The 20,715-nt window shown below is 40.8% G+C and overlaps 1 protein-coding gene across 2 annotated transcripts in view; it reads left to right on the plus strand.

Annotated features, from left to right (window-relative positions):
• GAB3 (GRB2 associated binding protein 3) overlaps positions 1 to 20,715 on the plus strand; it is a 64,551-nt gene that overhangs the window by 34,600 nt on the left and 9,236 nt on the right. For both annotated transcript variants that reach the window (XM_089903929.1, XM_089903930.1), the window contains exons 5-8: positions 10,803 to 10,858; positions 11,334 to 11,553; positions 13,587 to 13,668; positions 14,617 to 14,719. In XM_089903929.1, the coding sequence (XP_089760055.1) occupies positions 10,803 to 10,858; positions 11,334 to 11,553; positions 13,587 to 13,668; positions 14,617 to 14,719 (461 nt within the window). The remainder of the gene's footprint in view (positions 1 to 10,802; positions 10,859 to 11,333; positions 11,554 to 13,586; positions 13,669 to 14,616; positions 14,720 to 20,715) is intronic.

Here is a 20,715-nt window from a genome sequence, read left to right on the forward strand (position 1 = left end):
AAAAAAAACAAAAACAACAACAAAAAAACCAATCTAACGACTTCTCTTTGCACTTGGGATAAAATCTAAATTTCTTAGCATAGCATGCAAGGCCCACTGGGATCTATCATGCCTACATCCCTTATCCTTCTTTTATTTTTCTTCCAGTTTTATTGAGATGTAATTGATGTACAGCACTGTATGAGTTTAAGGAATACAGAATGATCTGACTTATATACATCGTGAAATGATGACCACAGTAAGTTTTGTGAGCATCTATCATCTCATGTAGATACAACATTAAACAAATAGAAAAAAAATTTCCTTCTGATGAGAACTCTTAGGAGTTACTCTTTTTGTGGTACGCGGGCCCCTCACTGTTGTGGCCTCTCCCATTGCGGAGCACAGGCTCCGGACGCACAGGCTCAGTAGTTGTGGCTCACGGGCCCAGCCGCTCCACAGCACGTGGGATCTTCCCGGACCAGGGCACGAACCCATGTCCCCTGCATCGGCAGGCGGACTCTCAACCACTGCGCCACCAGAGAAGCCCAGGAGTTACTTTTGTTAACAGCTTTCATGTATGACATGCAGCACTGTTATTTATATTTATCTTGTCCTGCATTCCATCCCTAGTATTTATTTATCTTAGAACTGGAGGTTTGTACTTTTTGACCACCTTCAGACCTTCATCCACTTCCCCCTCCCCCAATACCATACTCTCAACTAGGAGTGAAAGCGCAGAGTCCTAACCACTGAACCACCAGGGAATTCCCCTTCTTATTTTATTTCTGTCTGTAATTTATATGGTTTTTAGTGAAGTCTTGCATATCTCATTAATGTATTCCCATGCATTTGTTATTTTTACGTGATTACGAATGGTATTTTACTTTAAATAATTTCTTTGCTGTTGCATGCAAATAAATTAGCTTTATATTTTGATTTTGTATCTACCTTTTCTAAACTATATATTTATTTGCATTTTCTTTGTATACAAACATATCACATGCAAATACTAATAACTTTGTTTTTTCTTTTATAACATATCTTTCATTTTCTTTTTCTTATGTCAGTGCTTGGGCTAGGAAGGCCAGGACATCTTTGAATAGTAGTATTAATTACAGGGATCCTTGCCTTATTCCCAATCTCACATGGAAAGCTTCCAGTGTCTCACCATTCTAATGCGGTTTGCAGCAGACTTTTGTAGACAGCATTCATTAGATTAAGGACATTCTCTGATATTCCTACTTTGCCAAATGTTATTTTTAAAAATCATGAAAGGGTATTGAATTTATTGAAACATTTTATGATCATGTGATTTTTTTTCCTTTATCCTGTTAACGTGAAGAACTTCACTGGCCAATTATTTTTTGCAGTATAGTTGGTTAACAATATTATATTAGTTTCAGGTGTATAGCATAGTGATTCAGTATTTTTACAGATTATACTCCATTAGAAGTTATTACAGGGAATTCCCTGGCAGCCCAGTGGTTAGGACTCAGTGCTCTCACTGCCGGGGCCCGGGTTCAGTCCCCGGTTGGGGAACTGAAATCCTGCAATCTGTGCAGCATGGCCAAAAAAAAAAAGTTATTCCAAAGTAATGGCTATAATTCCCTGTGCTGTACAATATATCCTTGTTGCTTATCTATTTTATACATAGTAGTTTGTACCTCTTAATCCCCTACCTTATCTTGCCCCTCCCCCTTTCCCTCTCCCCACTGGTAAACACTAGTTTGTTCTCTATATCTATGAGTCTGCTTCCGTTTGGCTATAATACATTTATTTGTTTTGAGTCTGCTTCCGTTTTGCTATAATACATTTATTTGTTTTATTTTTTAGATTCCACATACAAATGATATCATACAGTATTTGTCTTTCTCTGTCTGACTTACTTATTTCACTAAGCATAAGAGCCATCCACATTACTGCAAATGGTAGAATTTCATTCATTTTTATGGCTGAGTAATATTCCATTGTATATATGTACCACATCTTCTTTATCCATTCCTCTGTTGATGGACACTTAGGTTGCTTCCATGTCTTGGCTATTTTAAATACTGCTGCTATGAACATTGGGGTGTATGTGTCTTTTCGAATCAGAGTTTTCATTTTTTCCTGATATTTGCCCAGCAGTGGGATTGCTGGATCATATGGTAGCTCTAGTTTTAGTTTTCTGAGGAACCTTCACGCTATTTTCCATAGTGACTACACCAATTTACATTTCCACCAACAGTGTACAAGGGTTCCATTCTATCCGCATCCTCACCAGCCTTTGCTATTTGTTGCCTTTTTTTTTTTTTTTTGCTGTACACGGGCCTCTCACTGTTGTGGCCTCTCCCGTTGCGGAGCACAGGCTCTGGACGCACAGGCTCAGCGGCCATGGCTCACGGGCCCAGCCGCTCTGCGGCATGTGGGATCTTCCCAGACCGGGGCACGAACCCATGTCCCCTGCATCGGCAGGCGGACTCTCAACCACTGCACCATCAGGGAAGCCCTTGTTGCCTTTTGATGATAGCCATTCTGACAGGTATGACGTGATACCTCATTGTGGTATTGATTTGCATTTCTCTAATAATTAGAAATTTGGAGCATCTTTTCATGTGCCTGTTGGCTATCTGTATGTTTTCTTTGGAAAAATGTCTATTCCCTTCTTTTGCCCATTCTTAAATCAGGTTGTTTGTTTTTTTGACATTGAGTTTTATGAGCTGTTTATATATTTTGAATATTAAACCCTTGTTGGTCATATCATGTGCAAATATTTTCTCTCATTCTGCAGGTTGCTTTTTGTTTTGTTGGTGGTTTCCTTTGCTGTGCAAAAGCTTTTTAAGTTTAATTAGGTCCTGTTTGTTTATTTTGCCTTTATTTCTTTTCCTTAGAAGTTAGATCCAAAAAATATTGCTATGATTTATGGCAAAGAGTGTTCTATGTTCTCTTCTAGGAGTTTTATGGTTTCAGGTCTTGCAGTTAGGTCTTTAATCCGTTTTGAGTTTATTTTTGTATATGGTGTGAGGAAATGTTTTAATCTCACTGTATTACATGTAGCTGTCCAGCTTTCCCAGCACCACTTATTGAAGAGACTGTCTTTTCTCCACTGTATATTCTTGCCTCCTTTGTTGTAGATTAATTGACCATAGGTGTGTGGGTTTATTTCTGAGCTCTCTATTCTGTTGCATTGATCTATGTGTCTGTTTTTGTGGCAGTATCATTCTGTTTTGATTAATGTAGCTTTGTAGTATTGTGTTAAGTCTGGGAGGGTTATGCCTCCTGCTTTGTTCTTTTCCCTCCGATTGCTTTGGCATTTCAGGGTCTTTCATAGTTTCATTCAGGGTCAAGATCCATATGAATTTTGGGATTATTTGTTCCAGTTCTGTGAAAAATATGGGTATTTTGATAGGGATTGCATTAAATCTGTAGATTGCTTTGGGTCGTATGGACACTTTAACAATATTAATTTTTCCAATCCAAGAGCGCAAGATGTCTTTTCATTAGTTTGTATCACCTTCAGTTTCCCTCATCAGTGTTGCATAGCTTTCAGAGTATAGGTCTTTCACCTCCTTGGTTAAGTTTATTCTTTTTGATGCGATTTTAAACAGGACCATTTTCTTGCTTTCTCTTTCTGATAGTTCATTATTAGTGTATAGAAATATGACAGATTTCTGTATATTAATCTTGTATGCTGCAACTTTGCTGAATTCATTTATCAGTTCTAATAGATTTTGTGGAGACTTTAGGGTTTTCTATATAAAGTATCATGTCATCAGCAAATACTGACTGTTTTACTTCTTCCTTTCCAATTTGGTTGCTTTTTATTTCTATTTCTTGTCTGACTGCTGTGGCTAGGACTTTCAATACTATGTTAAATAGAAGTGGCAAGAGTGGGCATCCTTGTCTTGTTCCTGAATTTAGAGGAAAGGTTTTCAGCTTTTCACTGTTAAGTATACTGTTAGCTGTGGGTTTGTCATAAATTCCCTTTATTGTGTTGAGATACATTCCCTCTATACCCACCTTGAAGAGAGTTTTTATCATGAATGGATGTTGAATTTTATCAAATGATTTTTCTGCATCTATTGAGATGATCATGTGATTTTTATCCTTCCTTTTGTTAATGTGGTGTATCACATTGATTGATTTGTGAAAATTGAACCATCCTTGTGTTTCTGGAATAAATCCAACTTGATTCTTTGATGGTATATGATCCTTTTTATATATTGTTGGATTTAGTTTGCTAATATTTATTAAGGATTTTTGCATCTATATTCATCAAAGATATTGACCTGTAATTTTCTTTTTCTGTAGTGTCTTTGTTTGGTTTTGGTATCAAGGTAATGGTGGCCTTGTAGAATGAATTGGGGAGTGTTCCATCCTCTTCAATTATTTGGAATAGTTTGAGAAGGATAAGTATTAGTTCTTCTTTATATGTTTGTTAGAATTCCCCTGTGAAGCCATTTGGCCTTGGGGTTTTATTTTCTGGGAGTTTTTTTTTTTTTTAATACAAATTCATTTTCACTACTAGTGATTGGTCTGTTCAAATTGTGTGTTTCTTCTTGTTTCAGTCTTGGCAGGTTGTATATTTCTAGAAATTTGTCCATTTCTTCTAGGTTTTCCAATTCTTTGGCATATAACTATTTGTACTATTCTTTTATGATTTTTTTAATCTCTGTGGTATCAGTTGTTATTTCTCTTGTTTCATTTATTTTGTTAATTTGGGCCCTCTCTCTTTACTTCTTGGTGAGCCTGGCTAAAGGTTTATGAATTTTGTTTATCTTTTCAAAAAAGCAGCTTTTGGTTTCATTGATCTTTTCTATTGTTTTTTATCTCTATTTTATTTATTTCCTCTCTGATCTTTATTATTTCCTTTCTTCTGCTGACTTTGGCCTTTGTTTGTTCTTCTTTTTCTAATTCTTTTAGGTGGTAGGTTAGGTTGTTTATTTGAGATTTTTCTTGTTTCTTGAGGAAGGCCTGTATTGCTGTAAACTTCCCTCTTAGAACTGCTTTTGCTGCATTCCATAGATTTTGGAGTATTGTGTTTCCATTTTAACTTGTCTCGAGTTATTTTCTGATTTCCTCTTTGACTTCTTCATTGACCCATTGATCCTTATTAGCATACTGGTTAGTCTCCACACATTTGTGCTTTTCCTATTTTTCTTTCTATAATTGATTTCTAGTTTCATACTGTTGTTGGAAAAATACTTGATATAATTTCTATCCTCTTAAATGTGTTGAGACTTGTTCTGTGGCCTAACATGTGATTTATCCTGGAGAACATTCCATGTGCACTTGAAAAAAAATGTGTATTCTCCTGTTTTGGGATTGAATGTCCTGTAGATATCTATTAAGTCCAACCAGTCTATTGTGTCATTTAAGACCACTGTTGCCTTACTGAGTTTCTGTCTGGATGATCTGTCCATTGATGTCAGTGGGATGTAAAAATCCCCTACTATTATTGTGTTACTGTCAATTTCTTCCTTTATGTCTGTTAGTATTTGCTTTATATATTTAGGGGCTCCTGTATTGGGTGCATATTTGTTAATGAGTGTAATATCCTCTTTTTTTATTGATCCCTTTATCATTATATAGTGTCCTTCTTTGTCTTTTGTTATAGCTTTTGTTTTAAAGTCTGTTTTGTCTGATAGAAGTATTGCTACTCACACTTTTTTTGTTATTTCTGTTGGCATGAAATATTTTTTCCCATCCCTTCACATTCAGTCTTTGTGTGTCTTTAGCCCTGAAGTGAGTCTCTTGTAGGTAGCATATTGAAGAATCTTGTTTTTAATCTGATCAGCCCACCTATGTCTTTTGATTGGAGCATTTAGCCCATTGACATTTAAAGTAATTATTGATAGATATGTATTTATTTCCATTTTATTGCTTGTTTTCTTGTTGTTTTTGTAGGTCTTCTCTGTTCATTTCTTCTTCTTTTTGTGTCTTCCCTTGTGGTTTGGTGATTTTCTTTAGTGTTATGTTTGTGTTCCTTTCTTTTTAGTCTTTGTGTATCTATTGTAGGTTTTTCATTTGTGGTTATCATTGGGTTCATATATGTTGACCTATAACTGTATCTACTTGGTTTTTTTTTTTTTTTTTTTTTTGCGGTACGTGGGCCCCTCACTGTTGTGGCCTCTCCCGTTGCAGAGCACAGGCTCCGACGCGCAGGCTCAGCAGCCATGGCTCACAGGCCCAGCCGCTCCGTGGCATGTGGGATCTTCCCGGACCGGGGCACGAACCCGTGTCCCCTGCATTGGCAGGCGGACTCTCAACCACTGCGCCACCAGGGAAGCCCTATCTACTTGTTTTAAACTGATAGTCATTTAAGTTCAAACAAATTCTAGAAGATCTACATTTTTTACTCCCTTCCCCCACATTTTGTGTTTTTGATGTCATATTTTACATCTTCATGTCTATACCTTAACTCTTTATTGTAGTTATAGTTGATTTTATAATTTTTTGTATTGTAATATTTGTACTGGCTTATTTAAGTGGTTGATCCTCAGTCATTACTATATATTTGCCTTTCCTAGTGGGATTTCCCTTTTCCTATAGATTTTTCCTTCTTTTCTGCTTAGAGAAGACCTTTTAACATTTCTTTTAAGGTAGGTTTAGTATTGATGAACTCTTTTAGTTTTTGCTTGTCTGAGAAGCTCTTTATCTCTCCTTCTATTCTAAATGATGATCTTGCTGGGTAGATTATCCTAGGTTGCAGGTTTTTCCCTTTTAGGACTTTGAATCAATCACTCCACTCTCTTCTGGCCTGCAAAGTTTCTGCAGAGAAATCAGCTGATAGCCTTATGGGGATTTCCTTGTAAATGACTATTTTTCTCTTGCTGCTTTTAGAATTCTCTCTTTATCTTTAACTTTTGCCATTTTAATTATGATGTGTCTTGGTGTGAGTCTTTGGGTTCATTTTGTTTGGAACCCCTTGTGCCTCCTGTACCTGGATATCTGTTTCCTTCTTTAGGTTTGGGAAGTTTTCAGCCATATGTTCTGCAAATACATTTTCAATGCTTTTCTCTCTCTTTTCTCCTGGAACCCCAATGAAATGAATTGTTGGAATGCTTTTGATAGTACCTAGAGGAATGGAGTTTTTTATATGCTTTGATCCAAATCAAATTAGATCCCTTTGGCAAAGAAGCTTCTGGTCTTCACGACTTGCCTTGCCCTGGTAGAACTACTTCTGAGTGAGCTGGTGAGGGGTATGGGAGCACCCCAAGCTAAAATGCCACAGATTCTCAGTGTTCTTACCAGATGTCCAGTAGTTGTTTTTTTTTTTTCCAATAAATCCTTCCCAATATAATATACAACAATTTTGTTGTATGCTTTTGGTAAATTTTCAGAGTCCCCAAATAGTTGTGCTTGACTTTTTAAAAATAGTTTTGTACACTTGTATCATTGTTTTTTGGAGAATGGCTTTTCTCAGCTCCTCATTCAGCCATTCCAGTAATACCACCTTCCTCTGTTTGCTAATATTTTTTGCGGGGTGAAGTAGAAAAGAATAGCTTTATTGCTTTGCCAGGCAAAGGGGGCCGTAGCAGGCGAATACCCTTAAAACTGTGTGTCCCAACTTGGAGAGGGTAGTGAGAAGTTTTACAGTAATGGTTCAAAGAGGGTGTGACGTTTGCTAATATTTTATTTAGGATTTTTGCATTGTTAATCATAAGTGATATTAGTCTGTACTTTTCTGATATATTTTATGTTTATCAGGTTTAGCTACCAAAGTTATACTTGCTTCATAAAAAGAATTAGAAATATTCCTTGATTTTCTAAACTCTTGACCAAATTTGTGAAGCACTGGGACTGTCTGGTCTTTGAAGTTTTGGTAAAATTGTCTGTTGAAACCATCTGATCTTCGTAACTTTGTCTATTTTAGTCTTTGGAAATTTTTTGTGTCAATTTTGCTATGGTGTATTTTTTGGAAAATTATCCATTTCATCTAGATTTTAAAATTTATTTGTGTAAAGGCATGCAGAATTGTCTCTTTTTTAAAAAGTTTCCTCTGTTTCAATGATAATTTTTTCCTTGTCAATTCTTATTTTGCATATTTGTGCCCTCCTCTTTTATTGATTAGATTGGCTAGTCGGTTGCCTTTAGGTTATATTTTTTCCCCAGGAAACCAAGATTTTGATTTTTTAAAATTAATTCCAGGGCTTCCCTGGTGGCACAGTTGTTGAGAGTCTGCCTGCCGATGCAGGGGACACGGGTTCGTGCTCCGGTCCGGGAAAATCCCACATGCCGCGGAGTGGCTGGGCCCGTGAGCCATGGCCGTTGAGCCTGCGTGTCCGGAGCCTGTGCTCCGCAACGGGAGAGGCTACAGCAGTGAGAGGCCTGCGTACTGCAAAAAAAAAAAAAAAAAAAAAAATTAATTCCACTGTTTCTCTGTACTCTATTATTTTTTGCTTTTATCTTTATTTTATAATTTCTTTTCATTTTCTCTATTGTTCTTTTTTAGCTTTGGACTGGTTATTTAATTCATCTGTTTCATTCTGTCATTTTTATTGATATAATGTTTTAATAGATTTTACATTCTGGGTAGAATTGACCATTTATTTATTCCAGGTACTTGATGGGCCCTTTCAATATTAGATTCAAGTGTTACTTTATTTGTGGACCTTTTCTTGGATTATGATTTCAATATTTTGTAAAATTAATTTTTATTGGAGAATAGTTCTTTACAATGTTGTGTTAGTTTCTACTGTACAGCAAAATGAATCAGCCGTATACATATACATATGCCCCCTCCCTTTTGGACTCCCTTCCCGTTCACGTCACCACAGTGCATTGAGTAGGTTACCCTGTGCTATATGGTAGGTTCTCATTAGTTATCTATTTTACACATAACATCAATAGTGTATATATGTCAATCCCAATCTCCCAGTTCATCCCACACCCCCCTTCCCCCTTGGTGTCTATACATTTCTTCTCTACATGTGTGTTTGTATTTCTGCTTTGCAAATAGGATAATCTATACCATTTTTCTAGTTTCCACATATATGGGTTAATATGTGATATTTGTTTTTCTCTTTCTGACTTACTTCACTCTGTGTATGACACTGTCTAGGTCCATCCATGTCTCTACAAATGGCCCAATTTCATTCCTTTTTATGGCTAATATTCCATTGTATATATGTACCACATCTTCTTTATCCATTCCTCTGTCAATGGGCATTTAGGTTGCTTCCATGTCCTGGCTATTGTAACTAGTGCTGCAATGAACATTGGGGTGTATGTATCTTTTTGAGTTGTTTTTCTCTGGGTATGCGCCCAGGTGTGGGATTGCTGAGTCACAGCTCTATTTTTAGTTTTTTAAGTAACATTCATACTGTTTTCCATAGTGGCTGTATCAATTTACACTCCCACCAACTGTGCATAAGGGTTCCCTTTTCTCCACACCCTCTCCAGCATTTGTTATTTGTAGACTTTTTAATGATGGCCATTCTGACCGGTGTGAGGTGATAACTCATTGTAGTTTTGATTTGCATTTCTCTAATAATTAGTGATGTTGAGCATCTTTTCATGTTTGTTGGCCATCTGTATGTCTTATTTGGAGAAATGTCTATTTAGGTCTTCCACCCATTTTTTTGATTGTTTTTTATTTTTGCTACTGAGCTGCATGAGCTGCTTGTAAATTTTGGAGATTAATCCTTTGTCAGTTGCTTCGTTTGCAAATATTTTCTCCCATTCTGAGGGTTGTCTTTTGGTCTTGTTTATGGTTGCCTTTGCTGTGCAAAAGCTTTTAAGTTTCATTAGGTTCCATTTGTTTGTTTTTATTTCCATTTCTCTAGGAGGTGGGTCAAAAAGGATCTTGCTGCGATTTATGTCAGAGAGTGTTCTGCCTATGTTTTCCTCTGAGAGTTTGATAGTGTCTGGTCTTAATTCCATCAATCTCCATCACATCATTCTGAGCTGGGAGTTATTCTCTTGCTTTAAGATGATGTTGACTCTTCAGTTTATTTCTCAGAGGCAGCCTGGCTTTTCCACATGTCCAAGTTCTAGGGAGACACTTTGCTCCGGTGCCCACGTGCTGAGGGCCCTTTTTGGCGGTGCTCCCCGCCACCGGCCGCCGTCTCCTCCCGTGGGCTCTCGCAGTTCGGGGCCCCTGCCTTTCCTCCTCCTCCACTTGCTCTCTCTCAGCATGAGCCAGTGCTCATCTTCCTACGCTTTGAATATTGAGAGTCTCTAGGATTTTATATTTAACCTTTTCTCAACATCTACAACCTAGATCATGTCCTCTCCTCTGAGGTTTTGACTGCCATCTCTGAGCAGGTCTCATTTGCATCTAGGCCCATATATCTTGCTACCTTCTGGACATCTCCTATTTCAGTTCAACAGCTATTCTAAATGTTTACGTCACACTGTTTATGTCACACCCGTCTCACAAATGTCTGATCCTGGATTCATCCAGCTCTCCTCTCTCTCCGGATCTGTACCTGAGGCGCTGACTCTTGCTTCAGAAATTCATGGTCACCGATTCACGCTGCTGCTCATCACAAGGACTATTTCACGCCTGCTGCCCTCTCCTCAGACCTCCAGCTCTGTCTCTACCATCTCTAAGTGCAGAAAATTCATGTAACAAATGCAACGAGCATTTGTTAATTACTGGCTCTGACTCTCCCCAGTTCACAGAGAGAACTGAAGCCATCATACAGCAACCTCTTCAAAATCTGGTCCGCTTTCCATCTGTGGGGGGAAGGTGTTCTGACTGCCCAGCTAGACTCAATAGCAAGTCTCTCTCCCTCCCTGGAGCTGCACACAGGGCCCTGAGGTGCATAGGTACTTGGAGCCTAGTGTCAATTGATGTTGTCCGCATTTTTCACCACCCTGCTTGTTTCTTGCAGGTGATGTAGAAGGCCAATCTTTAAGACACCGAGATAAGCGGCTAAGTTTAAATTTGGTAAGTTTGGTACTTGAGTTTCTTTAAGCCTCAATTTTTACCAGAAAAATAGCCTGACCTATTTATGTTCCCATGATGTCTTTTAAGACAGCACTGTGAATCTCTGAGGACCCCTCCAGTCTCCCATTAAGGCTTAAACTTGTCGGGAGCTACTGGACTTTGTGTGCTCTGAGGACCCTGCCAGTTCTAATGGTCCAGACGCTTCCCCAAACTTGGGGTACCTGCTGAAGTCATCACATGATACTTAAAGTATTTGCATAAATTCATTAACCTCTGTCTTCTAGCATGAGATCTAGGCGGGTCATCACCTACCTCACACGATAAATCCAGAGGCAGAGCTTGAGTTAGAGGCTTGTCTGACTTTCCTAAGGAAGTTCAAAGTTATTCTTGGAAAATCTGCAACTGAAATGCCATGTGCAGCCGAGGCTGCCCACTGGAAGCAGTTTCCATGGCTATTCTGTGCTTTCCCTTGCAGCCGTGCAGGTTCTTCCCAATGTCCCCTCCAGCTTCCGCCAGCACTGAGGACAACTACGTGCCCATGAGCCCCCAGGCCGCCGCCTCTGCTCTCGGACCCCACTGCAGCCCTGACGACTACATCCCAATGAGCTCAGGAAGCATCTCCAGCCCATTGCCCAAGCTCCCGGCGGACCTGGAGCCTCCCCCCGTGAATAGAGATCTCAAGCCTCAGAGGAAACGTAAGTTACTTCCCCAGGCCTGCTGTGTGGGACTGGGGAGCAAGGTCTGGTGGCCGTGTGGCAAAGCTTCCCTCCTGACCATCTCTGGGAAGGGGACACTAGAGAAACCAGCCCAGAGGCCTGGGAAGCACAAGGGCAGGGAGAAATGGCTGGGATTGAGTGGGGAGGATCCTAAGGATGAAAGGAGCCAAGTTCACTCCAGAGGACTCATCTTTGGCTGCTTCCCTAACAAAGGCGTCCACCTTGTGTAAGGCAGCCAAGAATGGCCTTTGACACTGATTCCTGATACACACCTGGTCGCATGCCACGTCACTCAGTGGCCTGCTAGCGCCCGGCAGAAGAGGTGTGTGAGGCGGGGGCACGTAGAGGTGAGCGGCCGGAACAGGCAGGGAGGAGGGCGAAGAGGGAACGAGCAAAAGCAGGTCAGGGTAACTTGCCAACTTCCTTTTTCGCTCGTCGTCACCTGCCCAGTAGGGCTGGGCGATTCCAAGGAAATACCTGGTACCGTGACCGCGACCCCTGACACTCCATTGGCTCCGTCGCCGGCTCTGCTGCTTCAGGTGGCCCCGCCCAGAGCTGGAACTAAGTCGTCTGCTTATGCCCGGTCCTCTCCAGGCTCCCCCTCTTCAATTCGAGTCAAATCACATTTCTGGGAGAGGCACAGATGAGCGAGCAAGCAGGGAGAAAGATATGTCCAAACCACCTGGAAGAAAAAGTAGAGTTATTCAATAGGTACTAAAGAGGAGAACAGACCCTGTCTCGTGAGCTTTAGAGGAAGTAGCCATTCAGGCTGGCCAGAAACCATTTCACAGGGACCTGTAACTTTGAGGTAGATACTGTCGTTTTGCTCAGTGACTTTTCTGTAGCAACACTGTGCAACAGAACTTTCTGTAACGAGGAAAATGTGGCTGTTGAACAAGTGAAACGTGGCCAGTGCAACTGAGGAACTGAAGTTTTTAATTTTATTTAATTTTAATGCATTTAAATTTCAATAACCACATGTGGCTAGTGGCTACCATGTTGGATGTTAGAGCTCTAAAAGACCTAGTGATGGAGGCGCAGAGATTTTGGTTGGACGTGTGGTTGTGGATTAATTGGGACGCCTGGGCCAGGAGGGGCTGGTTCTTACACGTGTGGCTCCGGGGTTGGACCCTGCGGCCCAAGCAGGAGAGGCAGGGGGTGAAGCCAGGAGGCGGCTGGTCAGTGAAGCCGAGACCAGGGTGCATCACAGCCAGGAGAGACCTTCTCCCCGGGGACTACACGACGCATATGTCCTTTTCAGCTCAGCACCTGGCAGGTCTGAGGCTCCCGGACAACTGATTGAGCAGCACGAAAGTCACTGGCAATATGGAGCGGAGTTAAACACTCTCCACCTGTGTGGCCTAGTGGAGGAAAGAGCTAGAAAACCAAGCTGGTCAAGGCAGCAATAGAGGAATACGCTCACGACCAACTCAGCAAGTCGGGCAACTGAGGGGGAATGGGATGCCAAGGCTACTGCAGTGAACAAGCCAGAAAACCCTGTGCTCCCAGAACACGGTCGGTCTAGAGCCGAATCAGATCATCACAGCTGAATGTATCGTCACGAAGTGGGCGAGTGCTGTGAAGGGTAAGCACAGGAACTCATGACAGCCCATGAGCTGGGCCTTATCTTGCCTGGAGGTCAAAGAAGGCCTTCCTCCTAAGCAGGACCTGTTGAGCTGAGATCCGAAGATGACTCTAACTAAGGCAGAGAGATGGGGAAGAAAGGTACAGTTTCAGTTTGGGACACCTAGAACCATGCCTGACAGTGAGTTCTCGATAAGTGTGTAGTGACTGGATGTAAGCCCAGCTGATCATGTGGCCACTGGCTCGGTGGTTGTCCCCTCTACCCCCAGTGAGGCAGGGAAGAGTAGGACAGCAAAAAGCACGCTCACCATCGGCACTGCTTGTAAGTAAATGTGGATCTGATGGAATGTCATAGTTTTATAGTCTTCAGTTTCTGGCCTTGAACCCCTGAGAACTTACCATGTTGGTTGTCATGTGTTATCTTGTAGCACGGTCACCTCCCCTGGACCTGAAAAGCCTCTCCACCATCCGGGAACACACATCTCTCACCAGGACCCGCACTGTGCCTTGGTGAGTCTGATTGCTCATAGGGGCCTCATCTGGTGCACTCCCAGCGTTACTCAGGCCTCGGTGATTAAAGGTAGTCGAAGCCCACTCGATCTAGCTTAAGTCGAACGAGGGATGGGATTTATTATCCCGAGCTGGAAGTGTTTTGTAGGTCACAGAGGAAGGACCATAAGTCAATCTCCCAGGACAATGGAATCGGGAACAAGAGTGCTGCTGGGAACCTGTCTCTCACATCTGCTTCTCTGTTGCACAATCCTCACGGCCTGAGATGGCTGTCCCTTAGATCCTTACTTACATGCTACAACCCTAGTACCAACAGAGAAAGGTTCTTTTTCAATCCCAATTCACATGGGCTCAGGAGACAAACCCCAAAACGTATCTGCACTCTTTCATCTCACCTTGTAGCAATTTCAGAGTCCTTGTAGGAATTTCAGAGTCCTGAGCCTGGCCTGGGAGTTTCTTAGTTCACCCTATATGCCACAGGACACAACGGCTCTGTAAAGCAGAATTCTGCAGTGAACTGCATTCCCAGACAGAACTGCAGAGCCTTGGATGAAAGTGGATTCCTACCAAAGGAATGACCACACTTCCTTACTTTTCCTGGTTACTTTGAATGGAAACAAGAGAGCCTCAAAGGAGCACTTTTGTTTTGTTTTGTTTTTCTCTAAATGATATGATGCCTTGGTCTCTTTCTAGAAAGCTCATGAGCTGTGTCACATGGAGGGCCTGGAAAAAAAATAGCCTTTGAGAATTGGGAACCCTTTTCCCCATAGCAGGACGGCAGCTGCGGGGTAGTCTCTCTCCTGGTTCAGGAATTGCTTTGGCCAGAGGAAGTTGCATGGGGAAGTGGGGGCGAGGGCCAAAAGCCCAGAGGGGCCATGTCAGTTCTTGGCTGGCTTTCAGAGCAGCTGTAAGACATTGCCTTGACCTCACCTATATTTCTGTTCTTAGCAATCGAACCAGCTTTCTCTCTCCAGAAAGAAATGGTATTAATCCTGCAAGATTTTTTGCCAATTCTGTTTCCAGAGAAGAGGAACAAAGCTACATGCAAATGGTAATCCTATATTTTTCACACTCTTCTTATTCTTCACCCCAATCTATATTATCAGTTCACTGTAAAGGAAACATAGCATTCAGAAAGTCCTGTGCAATCTTAAAACAATTACTTGACTGTAATACCAGCTTACAATGTTTTCCAGACTGGGAACAAGTTGTTATGAAGTCGGTTTTCTTTCCTGCAATATTCAGCGCCTCGTACCACTTTGAGGCCACAGTTTTAAGTGTACCCAGGGCTGCAACGTGTAATGGGAAAATGGAAATGCTAGCAACTCTTTTCACCATGGCTGGGATATTGTGTTTGACTCCAGTAGGTTTGTAGCTTCCTGGATGTCCAGAGTCTAAGCTGTGAAAACTCACACATTGGATGTCCCCTTCCACCACACCACCGGGTAGCCCTGCCCTGACTGCCTCCGAACCTTTACCAAAGATGAATCACTTAGAGTCCCGTTGGGAGGGTGGCCCAGTGTCCCGGGTCATGGATGGGTCTAGTCTCTGGAGACTCCTGGTAGAGTCTTTCTGTGGCCCAGAGTGCACAGAGACCCGACATCTCGATCCTTTGATGAACGATTTATGGTTCAATCTCTCCTCCTGCCCTCTGTTGTCCCTTCCATTCTCTCTACTTTGGATTCTGTTGAGAATGGGTTACTGAAGAGAAAGGGGGTCTTTTAGCACCTCTGGCAATTATCAGGCCCTTTAGCCAGAACTTTAAAATGTAGGGAACTCTAGAGAGAATCTCTGTTTAAACTATGAAATTTTGAAAAAGAGATCTTAGAAGGACAGTGTTCAAGGCACTGAGACTATATACTTTTGAGAAGAGAACTCTGCCTTCCTATACGTGACAATAACAGGCATTTAAAATTCTCAAAACAGTCATCTCCAGTGAAGCAGCAATTAAATGCTTCATTTTGCCTTTCTGTTTGACAGATTGTTCTGTGAGTACCCATATGCAGGTGGAAAGTGACTCATATCCAGTCTGCTGTGGTATTCCCAATATTTTTCACACTTAGTAATGGCCCTTGGGAAGCCTCTAGAAGAAAACACTCTTATAAAAGATACTGCCCAGCTGTGCTTTGTCTCCAGAGAACAGAGAAGGGAAGTGAATCTATAGCCTCATAGAAGCAAGTGCAGAATCATTCCAGACACTAGCAGTTATTTCTGATCTTTGAGGTTGTGAGAAAGACCACTGTTTCATTAACAGCGTAATTCAGGATTGGTCTCTTGCCTGTATATAATCATTGATTAATGACTGTCTCTGTACATTACTAGGCAATATGACACAGTAGATTAAGAGCCCAGAAAACTGGCTGAAGGAAGGTAGCTCTGAGGGAACCACCACATAAATGAATTTAAAGCCTATCCCATCTCATTCAGTTGTGTGTTTTAAATTCAGTAATATGATATTTTCAAATGACTTTGATTTACATTATTTCACTTGTTCCACAAAACAACCCATTTGGTAGACAGAACTAATATAATTCAGTTTCAATTTTGCACATAATCATATGCATAATTTTTTTCTCTTTGAGGACAAGTTCTTATCTGAATGTAAAAATTTAAGCTAGGGGCTGAAATACAAGTTTTCTTTTATTAAAGTCACCTATCCTTCTTTAACTACTTTATTTTTTAATGAAATATAGTTGATGTTCAACATTTTGTTCGTCTCAGGTGTACTACGTAATGATTGACATGTGCATACATGAATGAAATGATCACCGTGATAAGTCTAGTAAGCATTTGTCCCTCTATGACTTACTACAATGTTATTGATCCTGTTCCTTACACTGTAGAGTACATTCCCATGGGTTATATAATGAAGGTGTGTGCCTCCAAATCCCCTTCACTTATTCCGCCCACTCCTCACCCCCTCCCTTATGGAAGCCACCCATTTGTTCTCTGTATCTGTGAGTCTGTTTTCATTTTTTTGTTTTTGTTTTTGGCTGCGTTGGGTCTTCATTGCTGCATGCGGGCTTTCTCTAGTTGCGGCGAGCGGGGGCTACTCTTCATTGTGGTGTGCTGGCTTCTCATTGTGGTGGCTTCTCTTGTTGTGGAGCACGGGCTCTAGGTGCATGGGCTTCAGTAGTTGTGGCTCGTGGGCTCAGTAGTTGTGGCTCGCAGGCTCAGTAGTTGTGGCTCACGGGCTCTAGAGTGCAGGCTCAGTAGTTGCGGTGCATGGGCTTAGTTGCTCCGCGGCATGTGGGATCTTCCCGGACCAGGGCTCGAGCCCATGTCCCCTGCATTGGCAGGCAGATTCTTAATCACTGCGCCACCAAGGAAACCCCTGCTTTTTGGTTTTTGTTTTGTTTAGATTCTACGTATGAGTAAGATCATGTAGCGTTTGTCTTTCTCTGACTTATTTCACTTTGGCATAACAGCCTCTAGGTGCACCCATGTTGTCATAATGGCAAGATTTCTTTGTCTTTTTTTTTTTTTTGGCTGGGTAACATTCCATTGTGTGTGTGTCTATATATATATATACACATGTACATACACACACACACACAAATATATATACACATCTGTATACCACATCTTTATCCATTCATCTATTGATGGACACTGAGGTTGCTTCCATGTCTTGGCTATTGTAAATACTGCTGCACTGAACATGGGAGTGCATGTATCTTTTCGAATTAGTGTTTTTGTATTTGGGGGGCGATAAATACCCAGAAATGAAATTACTGAATCATATTTTTAATTTTTGAGGAGCCTCCATATTGTTTTCCATAGCAGCTGCACCAATTTACATTCCCACCAACAGTGTACGAGGGCTCCCTTTTCTCCACATCCTCACAAAATTTGTTACTTGTGTTCTTTTGATGATGGCCATTCTGACAGGTGTGAGGTGATGTCTCATTGTGGTGTTGATTTGCATTTACCTGCTGATTAGTGATGTTGAGCATCTTTTCATCTATCTGTTGGACACCTGTATGTCTTCTTTGGGAAAATGTCTATTCAGGTCCTCTGCCCATTTTCTAATCAGGTTGTTTGTTTTTTTGATGTTGAGTTGTATTTGTTATTTGTATATTTTGGATATGAACCTTTTGTCAGATGTATCATTTGAAAATATCTTCTCCCATTCAGTAGGCTGCCCTTTTGTTTTATTGATAGTTCCCTTTGCTGTGCAAAAGCTTTTTAGTTTGTTGTGGTCCCTTTTATTTACTTTTTGTTTTTCTTTCTCTTGCCTGAGGAGACATAACCAAAAAATATTGTTAAGACCCACGTCAAAGAATATACTGTTTATGTTTTCTTCAGGGAGTTTTATGGTTTCAGGTCTGGTATTTGTCTTTCATCCATTTTGAATTTGTTTTTATATATGGTGTGAGAAAGTAGTCCTGTTTGATTCTTTTGCATGTAGCTGTCCAGTTTTCCCAACATTTATTGAAGAAGCTGTCTTTTCTCTGTTGTATATTCTTGCCTCCTTTGTCATAGATTAATCGACCATACAAGTATGGATTTATTTGTGGGGTATATTGTGTTCCATTAATCTATGCGTCTGTTTTTTTGCCACCACCACACTACTTTGATTATAATATAGTTTGAAATCAGGGAGTGTGATTCCTCCAGCTTTGTTCTTCTTTTTCTTTTTCTTTCTTTCTATTTTTTTTTTTTTTTTTTTTTTGCTGCATGCTGGCTTTCTCTAGTTGTGGCAAGTGGGGGCTACTCTTCGTTGCAGTGCGAGGGCTTCTCATTGCAGTGGTTTCTCTTGTTGCGGAGCATGGGATCTAGGCGCAAGGGCTTCAGTAGTTGTGGCTCGCAGGCTTCAGTAGTTGTGACACTCAGGCTCAGTAGTTGTGGCGCATGGGCTTAGTTGCTCCATGGCACGTGGGATCTTCCCAGACCAGGGCTCAAACCCGTGTCCCCTGCATTGGCAGGTGGATTCTTAACCACTGCACCACCAGGGAAGTCCCTGTTCTATTTTTTTAAATTTGATGAAGCACTTCAGTAGGCAAGGTACCGTGAAAACCGCATGACCACCATATAAAAATAATCTTAAAATGGTAGAGAATATAGTTTTAAATTGTATTTTGTAAATCCAAAACTCAACTGCCAAGAAGGGAAAGGGGATCTCTCGGGCCAAAGGTATTGAGAACTTGCAAATCCTGAAAATCAATAGGAATTACAAAAAATAAAATCACCTAGGGAAGTAAGTCATTATTAGAAATATTAGATTTCACATATAAAAAAACTATGTTTTATATATTTAAAAAATAAGATGAGGAGTTGAAAGTTGGACTGAGCCAAAAGATACTATTTAAAAACGACCAGGTGGGGGTTCCCTAGTGGCGCAGCGGTTGAGAGTCCACCTGCCAATGCAGGGGACACGGGTTCGTGCCCCGGTCCGGGAAGATCCCACGTGCCACGGAGCGGCTGGGCCTGTGAGCCATGGCCGCTGAGCCTGCACGTCCAGAGCCTGTGCTCCACAACGGGAGAGTCCACAACAGTGAGAGGCCCGTGTACCACAAAAAAAAAAAAAAAAAGATCAGGTGGATTAGAAAAGACCATTTAGAACTTCTAGACATAAAAATAGGGATGAAACTAGAAACTCAATGGGTGAGTTAAACAGACTGAACCCAAAGAGTAATTTAGTGAACTAGAATATAGTTTTGAAGTTACTGATAAGTCAGGACAAGGAGATAAAAACATAAACAAAGTTGAGAAATGGAAGATAGTACGAGAAGGTCAAACATTTGTCCAGTCAGCGTTACAGAAGGAGATAATAGGAAAAAAAATAGAGAAGCAATATGTAAAGGGATAATGTCAGTTTCTCACAGTTCATGAAAGACATCAATCCTCAGTCCAAAGACTCACAAATAGGCCATTGTAGTCAAATGTTAGTGGTAGAATGTGGATGGTAGGTGTATGGGTGTTCATAGCACATTTTCTTCAATTTGGCTGATTATTAGAAATTTTTCATAGTAATAAATTGAAGAAATAAACCCCATGAAAGGAAAATGAATAAAGGTGAGAACAGAAATTAACAAAATAAACCACAAAATTAGAATCAACACCGACCTAATTTGCTCTTTTAAGAGATTAAAATTGAACGCAACCAATCAAGAGAAAGCAATGCATGCAAATAAACAATATTAAGAATGCAAAGGAAGGAGGTAATAATTGCAAATACATCAGAGATTAATGACGTGAGAATACTATGAACAACTTCATATTGAGTGAATTTCAAAACTTTAGTGAAAATAGGCAAATTCTCAGAAAAATATTATTAAAAACTGACTCAAGTAAAAACAGAAAACACAAATTATTAGAGAAACTGAATACGTAGGGAAATTTTTACTACAAAGGATCACGAGGCCCCCAAAACTTTACAGAAACTTTTATCAAAAGGAAGCGATCATTGCAGTCTTATATAAGCACCTCCAGGGAATGGCAAAAAGAGGAAATATTACCCAGCTTATTTTATAAAGCTAAAATAACTTGATACCAAAACAAATAGCACTAACATAAGTAGAAAATCATATATCAATCTCACTCATTCATGCAGGTTAAAAAATCCTAAGCAAGAATAAGTCCAACCAAATCGTGCACATGAATGTTCATAGCATCATTTTTCATAATGGCCAACAAGTGAAAGCAACTGAAATGTTCACCAAATGATGAATGGGTAAATAAAATGTGGTATGGCTACACAGTGGAATGTTATGCAGCCATACAATGAAATCAGATCCATGAAACAACAAGGATGAACCTTGAAAACAATATGCTGAGTGAAAGAAGCCAGTCACAAAAGACCACTCTTTGGGATTTCTGGACCCCATTCCAGGATGTGTGCGTGTTGGTTGGGGTGGGTTCCCACATAACACCAAGCAATTCTCGGACACCGGCAGGGCGTCCAAGGATTCAACTCAATTCTGACGCTTTCTACTGGGAGATAGCGTCAGGTTCCACAGGTTAAGGGTTCAGTCCTACAAGACTGCCCACCCCTTCCAACTTCAGCTGCTGGTCACAATCCCAGGTTGTTATCTGTGCTTCTGA

Source organism: Delphinapterus leucas, chromosome X (assembly GCF_059928025.1).
Source record: "Delphinapterus leucas isolate spDelLeu-1000000601 "Yukka" chromosome X, BTC_Dleu_Yukka2, whole genome shotgun sequence".
NCBI classification, from domain to species: Eukaryota; Metazoa; Chordata; class Mammalia; order Artiodactyla; family Monodontidae; genus Delphinapterus; species Delphinapterus leucas.